The sequence below is a fragment of the Pleurodeles waltl genome, chromosome 7 (genome assembly GCF_031143425.1).
Source record: "Pleurodeles waltl isolate 20211129_DDA chromosome 7, aPleWal1.hap1.20221129, whole genome shotgun sequence".
In the NCBI taxonomy this organism is placed as follows: domain Eukaryota; kingdom Metazoa; phylum Chordata; class Amphibia; order Caudata; family Salamandridae; genus Pleurodeles; species Pleurodeles waltl.
Window position 1 is genome coordinate 1522948990 of NC_090446.1, and position 16371 is coordinate 1522965360.

At 43.5% G+C, this 16371-nt stretch overlaps 1 protein-coding gene across 2 annotated transcripts in view; it reads right to left on the bottom strand.

Annotated features, from left to right (window-relative positions):
* Positions 1-16371, bottom strand: part of LOC138246639 (guanylate-binding protein 1-like) — a 219203-nt gene that overhangs the window by 127068 nt on the left and 75764 nt on the right. For both annotated transcript variants that reach the window (XM_069201357.1, XM_069201358.1), the window contains 4 exons: positions 6984-7199; positions 6599-6708; positions 6172-6306; positions 1545-1601 (listed from right to left, as the gene is read on the bottom strand). In XM_069201357.1, coding sequence (XP_069057458.1) covers positions 1545-1601; positions 6172-6306; positions 6599-6708; positions 6984-7199 — 518 coding nt within the window. The remainder of the gene's footprint in view (positions 1-1544; positions 1602-6171; positions 6307-6598; positions 6709-6983; positions 7200-16371) is intronic.

Consider the following 16371-nt stretch of genomic DNA (forward strand, 5'->3'; position numbering starts at 1 on the left):
AGGGGTTGTTGAACTTCGGGGCTTGATGACATTCTACCTGGGTTTTGGAGGGCAAGCTTGCTTTCAAAGTAGACTGGACCAGCTGGGTCTCTGCAGGGCAGGTTTCTTCCTCCACCTCAAGGTTGTGCTCCTCGAAGATTTTGGGTTTGTGGTCAACCTATGGACTCTACAGTCTCCAATGGCTCCACCTTCGCTCTCGTCAGTACTGAAGGATCTTCTTTGAGCATAAGGCAAGGTAGGTCTGCCGCTCTGGGTAGAGGCAGAGATTGCAGACTTGATGGTGGTCAGTCCAGGGGAACTTGGACTAGCAATGTGGGTAATATTGGAAAAGTAATTCTTTCCATCACTCACCTGGCTTTCTTGTCGATAGGGCACCAGAGACAATGGCCGATGGTCCCGAGAGGTAGCGGAGGACCCAGTGGAAAGATGCAGAGGTGAGGCCAGTAATCAATGACAACAAAGTGGGATCGAGAAGGTTCGCCTGTGACACAGGAGTCAGGCGCTCAAAAGCCCGATTGGTACAACCTGAAGGTGCAAAAAACAGTCTAACAATGGAGCCAGTGCCCATTACCAACTAAGGGAAGAGTCACTATACCTCGTTACTCGAAAGAATTATAGGAAGAAAAACATGCTGCAAACATTCAAGCCCAACATTAGACGGCAGCAGCATATAGAGCTTGCAACACATGCTACGAGTATATAATTTTCTTAGATGATACATGAATTTAGATTGCTGGGTAAGTAGAGAAAGCATACTAGAAGTGTACATTACTGTTGGCATTAAACATTAACCAGGATCCCGTATGTGCTAAATTTTCTTGGGAGTTTTACTTCTATCGTATTGGAAATATCAAACTGATAAGCAAAGCCAAGCTGTACTGGTGTCATTTATGATGACTAGATGAACAGAGAAAAATCTAACAAATGATGTCATTTTAGTAAGATGATGTTCAAGCCTATGGTATGTCCAACACTTGATCCTCAACCGCTCTACCCCCCACCAGTGCCAAGCTGAGCACGGGGAGAAGACACAGGAGAGGCGGAGCACTCGCGCACTCTCTCACTACACTCCTGGGCCTCGCGCAGTACCACATACAAATGCACATTTACCTCAGCGGGGAGACAATTATACTTAGAGGAAATATAATATGAATATTAGAATAAAACAAAAGCAGTATTCTGAGAAACAATAACTATTTTCCATCGCAACGAAGAAAAAAAGCCCCCAAAAAACAACATACCACATTGTTTTAAGCAGAATGGAGGACAATTGTACTGACACAGAGCCTACTCAGCTCAGACTATTGCATAAAACATGGCTACATGGTCCAACTTTACTTATTAATGGGATTCACATTCGATCTGATCCTTACAGTGAGTCCCAAACAATGTGGTGTACAAATGTGGAGTAATTTCAGTAAGAGATCCCACCCTCTTTATTTCAAACCCTGTTAAAGTACCAAATGTTCAAACACAGCCTCCTGTCAATAACATGACAATCTGTACTGACCCTCACTGTTGGATACAAAACCAGAACTGCTTACCTTAAAGAGTGAGGCACTTGCTGTGGCAGCATTCTGAGACAGGATGACAGTTTCTCTCTGTAGAGGAGCAAGCCTGGACATCAGTAGGAAGTACAAGAGAGCAAATGCAGCAACAACTTGTTTTATCACAATTCTTCACACTAGTGTACAGCGCAGGGTGTTAACAAGCGAGTCACGGCTGGTCATGCAATGCTGCTACCATTAAAAAGCCCTGGGGAAAAGTACACCATGTTCAACTGTGCCAAAAATCTCAGTTTGGGCTTCACTCACTAACACTCAGCAATCACTCACACAGACCCGCTTATACACCTGGAGATCAGGGAGGCCAATTTTCTCTCAGGAAATATGTTGTACTTTATTGTAACATTACTATAGTGCTTCATATATCTGATCGGTTCTTCAAGCAGCTGATATGCCTTGGGATCTTGGGCCCTCTGATAGAGTGCATGACTTATGGAGATGGTGGTGGTAGCATGAACTGTGCTGTTAGAGTAAGAGTTGCTTGAGATTTGGAGGCGTGATCTAGACATCCTGCTGCAGAGTCACTGAGCTGAAGTGTTTAGGAAAGGTATGAAGAAAGACAACTTGCACTCTGGGTTGATTAATACAAAACATGTATTTGTAAACAAGATAGGTTTTTTGTGATCTCCAGAATTGAAGGTGGCAGAGTGTGATCTGTAAAATGTTTATGAAGGTGGAGAGTTACATATCTTTGCTGTTTGAACTGAGAAGTTCCCCCGGGATAAGGTTTGTTGAAGGTAAGTACAGACAGGAAAGGAGCCAGATGGATTAAAGTGGTCTAGTTCGATGGGACATCCATGAATTTCACAATTAACTATGCATGCAGCTCTAAACACGATTAGAGTAGCTAAGGCAAGCTAGTGTAGACACTGAAGAAAGGGAGAGGATCATGACCAGATAATGAGAGTACGCAGCCGTCTTGCAGCCACACCGTGGATTCTTTCTAGATTTTTAATTACTTGGTTGGATGCTCCTAGATGGATGCCAGTGGCGTAGGCTCCAGTCAGGAAAATACAAGGTTGAGGGTGACTTGTAGCATTTGCTTGAATTCTAGCTAAGGAAAGACTTGATTTAGCAATTCATCAAGTAGAAGCAATCTTTGGTAACTTGTTTACCTTGAGGGATCAGAGAGAGGTTTGAGTCTATGGTTACGCTTAGATTCCTAACTTGGAGAGTTAGGTTAGGAGGAGTGCCAAGCTTTTTAGACCAAATAGACAGTGGATTGTAAGCGGTCCATTACCCCTAGACAAACATGAGATGTTTATGGTTTGAAGGCATTTGTTTTCATCTACATGTCTATGGCTACAAAACACTGAGGGATGGCGAAACTATAATGCTTGATATCGGAACCTGTTTTTTTTGGAGGGGTTTAGGGCGAAAGGCTACTGGGCATCAACCATAGCAGTTGAAGTGGTTTACCTCTGATGTCTCAAGTCAAACTGGGCTAAGTAAAACCCTTTCAGCACTTGACTCTCTGTGGTAGGAATGGTGAGCAATCACAGGCTTCTCAGGGAGGTAGTAGTGTGTGTGCACTTGAACACACATTAGTATAATAAATTAGTGTTCAACCCAGTGCTTGATTTTCATGAAGAAAAGTACTTTAATGAACACTAGAACTAAATACTTCACATAAGAAAATGTATCCGATGTAATTTAGTGTCCTGGCACTTAAGTACATCAGTGTCTCTTCCCACTTTTGACCCTGCTGCCTCCCATTTGCGTCAGGCGGTTGCCTCCCTAAGTCTGTTTCTAGCATAATTAGGCTCAAGTCTAGATGATTTCTTACACTTGTGCCAGGTCTCACTCTTTGTTTATTTAACTCACTTCACCGGTTCTCACATGAGTCTCTATTGGTCCGTGGATGGGCTGATGCTTCTAGGACAGCCAACTGGCTCCTCCAATGCTTGCTCCTCTTCGGGCTGAGCACACGCCGGCACTTCTTCTCTGCCTCCTCAGTGCTTGGGTCTAGATGATGTAGCTGTGGTTTACGATGGTTGCTTAGGACTGGGACAGCAGGTGCTCGTTGCAGCCCCGCTTAAGCTACTCTGGTCCTGCTCACTGCGGCAAGTAAGACCAGGCTCAAGCAGATGGTGAAGGCTCGCTGGCCGGACAGAGGACCACACGCTGAGGTCTCAGGTCAAACAGCAGCTCTAAGTCATGTTACAACTGGGGACAGTGACTTCGGGTCACGTGACACTTTCACAATTCTGTGGCAGTGGCTCAGAACTCGCCCGAACTTCAGAGATCGGGCTCAATGGCTCAGGTCACACCACAACTTCATAAGTTGAACTCAGCAGCTTGGGAAGTACTCATTAACTGTTTTTAATAAACGTTTCAGACATTCAGGATTATTGTCTCACATCCGTAACTCCTTTTTGAGACATGGCCATGCAATGAATTATTCAGTTTTTATTAAGTCATAACACAATGTTTTAATCCTTCTCCTTTTCATGCCAAGAGGCTCCTGTTTATGCTCAATATACTCTTGCCCTGAAGATGGCTTTTTAAACTATCATGGGTCGAGACGGCGTCAATGTTGTCGGCAAATTGGCTCTCTTTGAATGATTTCACAATTTTTATTTGGATACTCTATCCATACAATGGTAAAAAAAAGAAATTTGATCCATTGCCTCTTGTATTTTTCACAGTAGTCTATGCCTCGTGGTTTTCTGCACTATGTGATCACCCGTGCACTGTTATAATGAATTAAATGTTACAAATTACTGTTAATTATGGGTCTATTGGCGATGGTTCAACTGTTTTCACTGCTGTTTATAAGTGGCACTAATATTGTTTCCATACATTTACTGACTGACCAATTAATCATCTCCCTAAGATACTGCAATGAACCACTGTTCTTTTTCTAGACTGCCCCTGATTCTAGGTGATTTAAGGGCAGCCCCAGTTGTAGCTCTACTTTGATTTCTTGGTTACCTTGCCTTGATGTAACACTGTGCTGAAATTAGCACATATTCTGTGCGTCTGCCTGGGCAGAATCCTGTTTGGATGTCAGAGAGTAGATTGTCCTGTTTAATTTAGAATGTCAGTTGCTGGTAGACAACTTTAATCTTCCCTAAAACTGGGCCATTGCAGACTGAGTACCAATTAGTGGCGAGCACGGGGTCAGAGCTCATATTTTTAGGATGGGTTTAATGTATGAAATTTTCAGTGTCTCTGGGATTACCACAGACTCCAGGGAGTAGTTGATGATGCCTCTGGCCAGGATAAAGCTGAGCTTTTGATGAAGATTAGCCTGAATAGAAATGCTGCACAAGAGCTGCCTTTATGTTCGCCCTGCCTCTTCGAAAGGCGCATGTCTTTTTCCGTTCTATGCATCAGTAGTTCTCAGCACAGGCTAAAGTTATCTACAATGTGTTAGCAACTACACAGTGATAAGCAAATACTAATTATATGTAGAATGTATTTGGTAATGAATTGTGTGTAAGGGTTTAGTAATGCTGTATAACCCCTTAATGCTATCTAGGGCACATACTTGAATAGGTATAATATATGTACTTATCGTGCATTGTTTATTATTATTCTGCACCATTAGGTTCCCTGCTTGTGGCTACCAATGCTTTGGTCTCCAAGCAGTGTCTGCTTGTGGCAACCAGTGCTCCGCTTATCCTCAGTCAGTGTCCTGCTCTTGAGCAGCCAGCTGGTAACAGGCAGCTCCTTACTCACCTGCAAGGCAGAGCCTTGATTGCGCATCGTCAGTGACTGCACGGCTCAGGCGGCTCGTTGCGCTATACAGCAGCCTGGCCATTTGTTGAAAGGGAAGAGAAGGAAAGTGAAGAGCGACAGAAGCACAGCAGTCGCTGCTGCTGAAATGAAAGTGGAGCTTAAAATCAGAAGAGATGTTTTTGGTTTTCTGGGCTCAATCAACGCCAGTCCTTTCTAACCAGGCCCATAGGTCAGGGGGATGTCAGCTTTGAGTACATTGTTTTGCAAAATGTAGCAGGTTAGCAGTTTGTTCATTGATGCAAACATGTTTACCAAGACAGACCACTGCTTTAGAAACAATAAGGACTCTTAACTTCTATTGTACATTCTGTTTCCTTCGATAAAAGGACCGTTTCAGATTTATAATTCAATAACTTTTTTCTGTGGCATGAGTAGTCCATGGAATATTAACAGAATATCTTATCTGTTCCACCATATTCCATTTATCCAAGGGTTACCTTCAGGGACTCCCTCCATGCCATACTGTTGGTGGTTTTGCCAATTAGAAACACAAACTATGAAGTTCTAAGCTGTATTACCCCCACAACACCACTCCTCCACTCTTCTTGAGCCTTTTATGTGCAGGCCCAGGTATTCCAAGCTAGTAACTAGGCCCCACCCCCCCCAAAGCACACAGAGAACTTCCATCCCATATCCGTGGCTTGTGTGTCTTCAATTTAATATTCAAAAGGGTAGGGCTTTAAGGGAAGGGAGAGGAGCAAAAGTCATCTGTATTTGGTGGTGATCTTCCTCTTTGGCAAATAAACATTAACAAAAAGTCTCGAACCTGAGGATAATTTGTCAGTCTAGAACATATTACATACATCACTTCAGTTAAGGGGTGTTGCCCAACAGGCGTAGTTGGCAGTTCACATGAACTTACCCGAGGCTCATGCACCATCTCTGGCATCCCCCTAATCTTTTTTGGCTTTGAAGTAATCTCAGGAGATTGAGGACAAACATTAGGCGCTTGTCGGGGTTCCACCTCTCTTCTATCTTTCAATCTGTTTAAGTCTCTCTGGGAAATTAAAATGATTTTGTTAATGTTCAGAAGGAAGATGAAAGAAGCCCAAAAACAGTTTGAGTAGAAGCCCATAACCCAGTAGACTATTGTGTAGCCACACTTTAATTATATGTAGGATCTTCACCCCAATAGTAGCAATATGGGGTACATGACCCAGTGCCACGAGCCAAGTTTTAGAGAGCAATAGGACACAAGCCTTTTTACAACCACACTAGTAAATCACTCCCTAAACATGGCTTCTATACAAGATGAAAGGAGTAAGTCAAAAAGGGGCAGAACTCCCCACCTGCTGGAATGAGCAGATGTCCTCCTCAAAGAGGTCAAAAAGGTCACTGAGGACAATCACTTCATCGCATGTTAAACAGTTTACGTAGTGCTCAAAGAAACCAGCTAGAACTGCAAGAGAAGAAGAAATGTTAGTCCACTGAATTGCAGGCAACACTTCTGTGGCCCATCTCAGGCATGCTACATCAGGATCAGAATTCAACACTTAACCATTTCAAATGTTTTCGAAGCTTGGCTCACCATGCACACTGGATCTCTTGTTCACACCACTCCCAAGTCATTCATTCGCCATCTGGCCTCAGTCATCTTCACTCAGGCGCCAAGCGCACTTAACAGATTGCAAAATTCATGTATTTTTAAAAATAGAAATTCTCTTTATTCCTTACTTCTTCCATTGACTGTGCGTTCCCCCAGAGTAGTCTTCGGCATACGGCTGAGAACATAGTCCCAAAACCTTGACACCTGAGCTTGGAAGTAGAGGTCCAACAGATTCTGCGGAAGCACCCCTAAGTCCTGATCACCCATAGACGAGGAGGGATGGGAGAAGTGGAAGAGTTTGCGCTTGGGGAAGAGTCTGTAGCCTTCAAGTGGAACATCAGTATCTGTAAAACAAAATTGAAAACCTACTGTAACTTATGAAAGAGGGAATCCATTTGCGAACACTGCTACACAACTATTACATTTTAAAATAGAACTCAAGTTTACAGTCATTGCTTTGTGTTATTGCTCCGTTAGCCCACTAATTCTCCCAAGGCACTGTTCCTATTTATTCATCACAACTTTCAAGTATGTGTGCAAACCAAAGCATAATCTGACCAAGTACAGCACCTGCAGCACAGGTGCAACAAGTCCAAAGTGAGCTTTCAGAGTTTGCTAAGCCACTGAGCAGGGGCTCCAAAGAAGGCTAACCTAGACCTGAGGGCCAATACTGCAACCAGTCTCCCAAGCGAGCATGCAGCTGGGTTGCTTTTGAGAGTTAATGTTTTAAAAGATGTCAAATTTAAATAAATAAACAAACATGGTGATTCAAAACTGTAAGTTGGTGCTGTGTGTGGTGAAGATTGGATCAGTTTGAGTGGGAACACCAGGAAGGGGTGGGAGGGCAGGCCTATTGAAAAATCAGGGAGACTTTTGAAGAGAGCAGGTTGGAGAAGATAAGGGGTCTGAGATAAATGGAACGACTGGTATCAGTAATGCAGCGGGTCAATGTTGGAGTGTTCGTCATTGCCAGGAAGTTGTGTGAGCTGCCGGCTGGGATGATTGCCTCATGGGTCAATGCTAATGATTATTCACCCTCGCTGTATTTCGCAGCCGCCATCTCCACCAATTGATTTCCTTGACTATGGAAACAACTCAATTATGACAACAGAGATTCTGTCAGTTGTGGGGAGCTAGTGTGCAGGGCAATCTTGACTCTATTGTACTGTGGTACCTTAGTGTGGAAAACACTGCACCTTATCCTCTGGTGGATCTATCTTGACTATTTTGTCAATCGAATAAAATTACTATTACTTCTCTGCCTATCTGGACCTTCGTTTGTGATACATTAGCGACCACTGGGCCAGAGCAATAGCAAAATAGTTGGAACTATTGTGTGCAAGCTCAAAACTTGTATCCTGTAGTTATTTTTAGGTCTTGTCTGAGACAGGTCATGCGCTGTCGCTTGCAACGATCTATGTTTCTTAAAAAAAAAAAATTTAAATCCAAAAAGGTGCTTTTAGCCCGTTCATTACCCACCATTGGTTGGCTTCACCGTTAATGAAAATGTCACTTACCCAGTGTACATCTGTTCGTGGCATTAGTCGCTGCAGATTCACATGTTTCGCACAGTCCGCTGCCTGGTGTTGGGCTCGGAGTATTACAAGTTGTTTTTCTTCGAAGAAGTCTTTTTTGGTCACGGGACCGAAGGACTCCTCCCTCTTCGGCTCCATTGCGCATGGGCGTCGACTCCATCTTAGATTGTTTTCCCCGCAGAGGGTGAGGATGGAGTTGTTTGCTATAAATAGTGCCCATGCAATGGAGTGAATACGTATGTACATAAAAAGTTTATAATAATTATTTACAAATGTACAAATGTTTAAGATTTAAGATCTACTTCTAAACGGCTACAGGCTTCCCGGGGAGGCGGGAGGGCACATGTGAATCTGCAGCGACTAATGCCACGAACAGATGTACACTGGGTAAGTGACATTTTCAGTTCGATGGCATATGTTGCTGCAGATACACATGTTTCGCATAGACTATAAAGCAGTTACCTCCCCTAAAAGCGGTGGTTTAGCCTGTAGGAGTTGAAGTAGTTTGGAATAATGTTCTTAGTACAGCTTGGCCCACTGTAGCTTGTTGTGCATTTAGTACGTCTACACAGTAGTGTTTAGTAAATGTATGAGGCGTAGACCAGGTTGCAGCCTTACATATTTCGCTCATAGGAATGTTTCCTAGAAAGGCCATTGTAGCACCTTTCTTTCTGGTTGAGTGTGCCTTTGGTGTAATAGGCAATTCTCTTTTGGCTTTAAGATAGCATGTTTGAATACATCTGACTATCCATCTAGCAATGCCTTGTTTAGAGATTGGATTTCCTATGTGTGGTTTTTGAAAAGCTATGAACAGTTGTTTTGTTTTCCTGATTAGCTTTGTTCTGTCAATGTAGTACATTAGTGCTCTTTTGATGTCTAATGTATGTAGTGCCCTTTCAGCCACGGAATCTGGTTGTGGGAAGAACACTGGCAATTCTACTGTTTGATTTAAATGGAATGGTGAGATTACTTTTGGTAGAAATTTTGGATTTGTTCTTAGAACTATTTTATTTTTGTGTATTTGAATAAATGGTTCTTGTATGGTAAATGCCTGTATTTCACTTACTCTTCTGAGGGATGTGATTGCAATGAGAAATGCGACTTTCCAGGTTAGATATTGCATTTCACAGGAATGCATGGGTTCGAAAGGTGGACCCATGAGTCTTGTTAAGACGATGTTAAGGTTCCATGAAGGAACTGGTGGTGTTCTTGGTGGTATAATTCTTTTTAGCCCTTCCATGAATGCTTTAATAACTGGTATTCTAAATAGAGACGATGAATGAGTAGTTTGTAGGTAAGCAGATATTGCTGCGAGGTGTATTTTTATAGATGAAAAAGCGAGATTCGCTTTTTGCAAATGTAGTAAGTATCCCACTATGTCCTTTGTAGAGGCATGCAATGGTTGGATTTGATTGGTATGGCAGTAGCAAACAAATCTTTTCCACTTAGATGCATAGCAGTGTCTAGTGGAAGCTTTTCTAGCTTGTTTTATGACCTCCATACATTCTTGTGTGAGGTCTAAGTGTCCGAATTCTAGGATTTCAGGAGCCAAATTGCCAGATTCAATGATGCTGGGTTTGGATGCCTGATCTGTTGTTTGTGTTGTGTTAACAGATCTGGTCTGTTGGGTAGTTTGACATGCGGTACTAGTGAAAGGTCTAGTAGAGTTGTATACCAATGTTGTCTTGCCCATGTGGGTGCTATCAGTATGAGTTTGAGTTGGTTTTGACTCAACTTGTTTACTAGATATGGAAGGAGAGGGAGAGGGGGAAAAGCGTATGCAAATATCCCAGACCAACTCATCCATAGAGCATTGCCTTGTGATTCGCGGTGTGGGTACCTGGGTGCGAAGTTTTGGCATTTTGCGTTTTCTTTTGTTGCGAACAAATCTATCTGGGGTGTTCCCCAAATTTGAAAGTACTTGTTCAGAACTTGGGGGTGAATTTCCCATTCGTGGACTTGTTGGTGGTCTCGCGAAAGGTTGTCTGCTAGTTGGTTTTGGATCCCTGGAATAAATTGTGCTATTAGGCGAATGTTGTTGTGAATCGCCCACTGCCATATTTTTTGTGTTAGGAGACACAATTGTGTTGAGTGTGTTCCTCCTTGTTTGTTTAAATAATACATTGTTGTCATGTTGTCTGTTTTGACAAGAATGTATTTGTGTGTTATTATGGGTTGAAAGGCTTTTAACGCTAGAAATACTGCTAACAGTTCTAGGTAATTGATATGAAATTTTGTTTGGTGTACATCCCATTGTCCTTGAATGCTGTGGTGATTGAGGTGTGCTCCCCACCCTGTCATGGAAGCATCTGCTGTTATAACGTATTGAGGCACTGGGTCCTGAAATGTCCGCCCTTTGCTTAAATTGTTGCTGTTCCACCATAGAAGCGAGAGGTATATTTGGCGGTCTACCAACACCAGATCTTGAAGTTGACCCTGTGCCTGTGACCATTGTGATGCTAGGCACTGTTGTAAGGGTCGCATGTGTAGTCTTGCGTTTGGGACAATGGCTATGCATGATGACATCATGCCTAGAAGTTTTAGCACAAATTTTGCTTGTATCTTTTGGTTTGGAAACATAGCACTTATTACCTTGTGGAATGCTTGCACTCTTTGTGGACTTGGAGTGGCAATTCCTTTTGATGTGTTGATGGTTGCCCCTAGATATTGTTGTGTCTGACACGGTTCGAGGTGTGACTTTGTATAGTTGATGGAGAAACCCAGTTTGTGAAGGGTTTGTATGACATATGTGGTGTCGTTTGTGCACTTTTTTACTGTGTTGGTCTTGATTAGCCAATCGTCTAGGTAAGGAAACACATGTATCTGTTGTCTCCTGATATGTGCTGCTACTACTGCTAGACATTTTGTGAATACTCTTGGTGCAGTTGTTATTCCGAATGGCAACACTTTGAATTGGTAATGTATTCCTTTGAATACGAACCTTAGGTACTTTCTGTGAGAAGGGTGTATCGGTATATGAAAGTACACATCTTTTAGGTCTAATGTGGTCATGTAATCTTGCTGTTTGAGCAGTGGAATGATGTCTTGTAGTGTGACCATGTGAAAGTGGTCCGATATGATGTAGGTATTTAGTGTCCTGAGATCTAATATTGGTCTTAATGTTTGGTCTTTTTTTGGAATTAGAAAGTACAGGGAGTAAACTCCTGTGTTTTTTTGTTGTACTGGTACTAACTCTATTGCATCCTTTTGCAGTAGTGCTTGAACTTCTAGTCCTAAAAGTTCTAAATGTTGTGGTGACATTTTGCGTGTTTTTGGAGGGATGTTTGGTGGGAATTTGTGGAATTCTATGCAATAGCCATGTTGGATTATTGCTAATACCCAATTGTCTGTTGTAATCTGCTGCCAAGATTGGTAGAATTGGCTTAGTCTTCCCCCCACTGGTGTTGAGTGAAGGGGTTGTGTGACTTGAAAGTCACTGTTTAGGTGGAGGTGTTTTTGGAGTCTGGAATCTTCCCCTACTCCTTGGGAATTGACCCCCTCTATATCCCCTGAAACCTCCCCTTTGGAATGAACCCTGATATGGTGTGGTTCTTGTTTGTTGGCTGGTGGTGTCTGTGGGTTGCCCACGAAACCCCCCTCTAAATGGAGTTTTTCTAAAAGAGCCTCTGCTCTGCGGGGAGTAGAGTGCGCCCATGGCTTTGGCCGTGTCTGTGTCCTTTTTAAGTTTTTCAATGGCTGTGTCCACTTCAGGGCCAAAAAGTTGTTTCTCGTTGAAGGGCATATTAAGGACAGCCTGCTGGATTTCAGGTTTGAAGCCTGAAGTGCGTAGCCAAGCGTGTCTCCTTATGGTGACAGCAGTGTTGACTGTTCTCGCTGCAGTATCGGCTGCGTCCATTGAAGAGCGGATTTGATTGTTTGAGATCGTTTGTCCCTCTTCAACTATTTGCTGCGCCCTTTTTTGGTATTCCTGGGGAAGATGGTCTATGAGAAGTTGCATCTCATCCCAGTGTGCGCGGTCATATCGGGCCAGCAGCGCTTGAGAATTTGCGATGCGCCACTGGTTGGCTGCCTGTGATGCTACTCTTTTTCCTGCCGCATCAAATTTTCTGCTTTCTTTGTCCGGAGGTGGGGCGTCGCCAGATGTATGGGAATTTGCTCTTTTGCGAGCTGCCCCTACTACTACGGAGTCAGGTGGTAACTGCGAAGTAATAAACACTGGGTCTGTGGGTGGTGGTTTGTATTTCTTATCCACCCTTGGGGTGATGGCTCTTGATTTTACGGGCTCTTCAAAAATTTGTTTTGCGTGCCGTAACATCCCTGGTAGCATTGGGAGACATTGATATTGGCTATGTGTAGCCGAGAGGGTGTTAAATAAAAAATCATCCTCTATAGGATCGGAATGCAGTTGGACATTGTGGAATTCTGCTGCCCTAGCCACCAGTTGCGAGTATGAGGTACTGTCCTCTGGCGGTGACGGCTTTGTGGGGTATGAATCGGGATCATTGTCCGGCACTGGGGTGTCATATAGGTCCCAAGCGTCTTGATCCTGATTATCTTGACTTATGGTAGTTTGCGCTGGTGAGTGCATTTGTGGCGGTGTTTGTGCCGGCGATGCCTGTTGTGGTGGAGAGGGCGGAGGCGTGACTTTTTTAACCACTTTGGCTTGTGGTTGTGCGTCATCCTTGAGAAGTCCGATCCTTCTTTTTCTCATTATTGGGGGAAGGGTTGATATCTTCCCTGTGTCTTGCTGGATGTACAGTCTCTTTTGTGTGTAGTCTGATTCTACACTTTGGAGCTCTTGTCCAAATCTGTGCATCTGGCCACTTATTCCTTGTTCCTCTGTGTAGGATGGAGGTGTGGAACTTTTCGGCGCCGAGAGAGAATCTTTTTTCGGCCTCGGCACCGACAGAATTTTTGTGGCTTTCGGCAGTGTGTCTCGGTGCCGATGTTTTTCGGTGCCGGCATCTTGTTTTTGCCTCTCGGAGCCGCTATCTCGGCTCCGAGGTTGCTCCATGGCGGTCCCTCGACCGGAGTCGGGTGTCTTCGCTATGGGCGTGCCCTTTTTCGGCGCCTTCGACGGGTCGCCGGTTTTATGGGTCGAGCCATGGCCTGTTGGCAGTGGCGTCCCCTGGGCTTTTGTCTTCTCAATGGTTTTAATTTTCGACGTCTTACTCACTGTTTGTTGCTGTTGTTCGACGTCGGAGTCTCCGGATTCTGATTCCAGAACCGAGAATGTTTCCTCTTCGTCGTCGAAACGTTGTTTTGTCGGCATGGACGCCATTTGTAGACGCCTGGCTCTTCGGTCCCGGAGTGTTTTTCTGGACCGGAAGGCTCGACAGGCCTCACAGGTATCCTCCTTGTGCTCGGGGGACAAGCACAAGTTACAGACCAAGTGCTGATCTGTATAAGGATACTTACTGTGACATTTTGGGCAGAAACGAAACGGGGTCCGTTCCATCGGCTTCGATGTCGCACGCGGTCGGGCCGACCAGGCCCCGATGGGGGATCGAAGCTACCCCAAAGTCTTCCGATGATCGGTGTCGATGTACCTAACTATCCCGATACCGAACGGAACAATACCGACGCTTTCTTCCGAGATTCTGACTAACTTTCCGAACCGAAACACGGAGCGAAAAGGAATACGTCCGAACCCGACAGCGGAAAAAAACAATCTAAGATGGAGTCGACGCCCATGCGCAATGGAGCCGAAGAGGGAGGAGTCCTTCGGTCCCGTGACCAAAAAAGACTTCTTCGAAGAAAAACAACTTGTAATACTCCGAGCCCAACACCAGGCAGCGGACTGTGCGAAACATGTGTATCTGCAGCAACATATGCCATCGAACACTTATTTTCTTCCTTTTCACTGAGGGGCACATGTCAGTTTCTGCTGGCTTCATTTTGTCTCTCTGTGTTTTCTTTCCTGGAGCGTGGACCAACAACCGATTCATTTCTTGATTAGTGTTCTTTCGTGCTGCTTGCGCTCGGATCGTGGAACCTTTTTTTTGATTTTGCTCTCAAGACACATTGAAACCATCAGAACTGAAGTGTGCACTTCCGAGTATTTCCAAGAGCTGAACTAAAAAAACTGGCAATAATGAAACTTTGTTGCATATGACCAATTTCAAAAACATATATTTTGGCCACCTGTCACTTTTATTGATGATGACGCTGTAAACACACTCCCTTCATGTAAGACTGTCAACATATAAAATGGATTTTTATGAATTAACGTTTGCTGCTATGTCATATTTACTTATTTGTTGGTTACCTTTTTAGAGGATGTTTTATTCATCATCAAGCACCAGTGATTTAAGAAGATTTATTTTTCACCTTTACTTCTACCCACCCATAATCCCTAAAATTACCCTCATCTCCCTTTACCGCTACCCACCTCAAACCCTAAATTCAGCCTTACCTCCCTTTAGCTCTACCGTTTCCTAAACCCTTTGTGTCATTAAAAAAAATACTTACCTTTGGGGTAAAGTGCTACGTGGCAAAGGTACAAACACTTACCTGAATGGTACTTACCTGCACAGTAAAGGTTGTGTGGTAAAAGTCCTCAGTGGTAAAACCTGTTTCCCCCCAGGCAGGACACAATTCCACCCCTTCATTAAATACTCTCCTGCCTTCATTCTAGTGTTCCTAAATGGTTTCGGGGTACTGTTGGCTGTTTTATGCCCTTCATTATGTTTGGTGTGCTTTTTTGCCTCTTTGATAGTTTGCCTCCTTCTTCCCCTCTCCCTTCCACACACCCTGTACCTTAGGTCTTGCCTGAGACACCGCATGTGTTGTCCCTTGCAAGACATTTTGTTTACTTATATGGAGCTTACAACTGATGACGCAGAAAAAGAGGGTCCTACATATATTCACGCGTGTGTTGCATATTCGAATTATATAACCTAGTGTGATGTTAGTAAATGAAATAATGTACGAGGGAAAATGTGCCCTCGGGTAGTTTGCCATCATTGTAATCGAGCTTTATTAATCATGAAGTATTGAAAATGTAGTAATCCGTTATAATTGCAACTGTATGCCATGATTTCGTGTTTAAAACTGGTTTGCTTAGCTTAAATTTAGTAGAGGCTTTGGCCTAGTTGCCTGGTCTCAAATTCTAATTGCGTGGCTTTCGTTGAACTAATGAAACATATATTCTTGCCTGGAGTTGTATTTTTCCAGTGGAGACGAGTAATGCACTTATCTTCAAGGTTCTGTACCAGGCCGGTTTCATCCCCTTTGATACAAGGTCAGTCTCTGCAGGTGCGGACAATGGAGGTACAGATAGTTAAATAATTGGCAAACCATGTAACAATTTGTGTTCCAAGGCTCCAAGGACAGTCTATGCATAAATGAGCGCTAGTAAAAGACAATTTTGATTGGTCAATTTGAAGCCAACCTATGAACCCTCCAATGGAGGGACCTGCAGAATTTGGAATGTTTCTTACTTAAACCTACTGAACGAAGAGAAGTCAGCCATTTTCCTCGATGCCAGCTTGAAGCCTGATGCCAGACTCCATTTTGGATGACACCCTGATGCCCTTTTCTCTATACGAGAGAAAGAGACTTTGAGAATTCTCACCCTAGAGACTTTAACTTTGATTTGCCCCATCTTGCATATGCAATAATTTTGCCCCATTCTCCTTGCCGCTGCCAGGAAACTTGCCCTTAACTTTGCCCCTTTTAACTTGCCCATGCTGATCGAACCGGTACCTGAAGGACGAAGACATTCTAGAATGCTGTTTGTATTTGGTAAATATGAAAGGATAAATGTTTTATGCATTGTATTTTTCCTTTTAGGTACCAACTGCTATTTTGATAGGGCCCAAGCTAGAACTTTTCCAAATTTGTGTTGCCTAAATTTGTTTTGCATGAAGTCCCACATGCCAATGCTAATTAGAGGTTAGTTGAGGGTTTCATTCGATGCACCATGTCAAATTGAGATCTTGTTATGCTGACCAAATGTATGAAATCAGTCAAATACAATTAGTCTTATTAGTGATTTGCATTGCTATAACTGAATGTA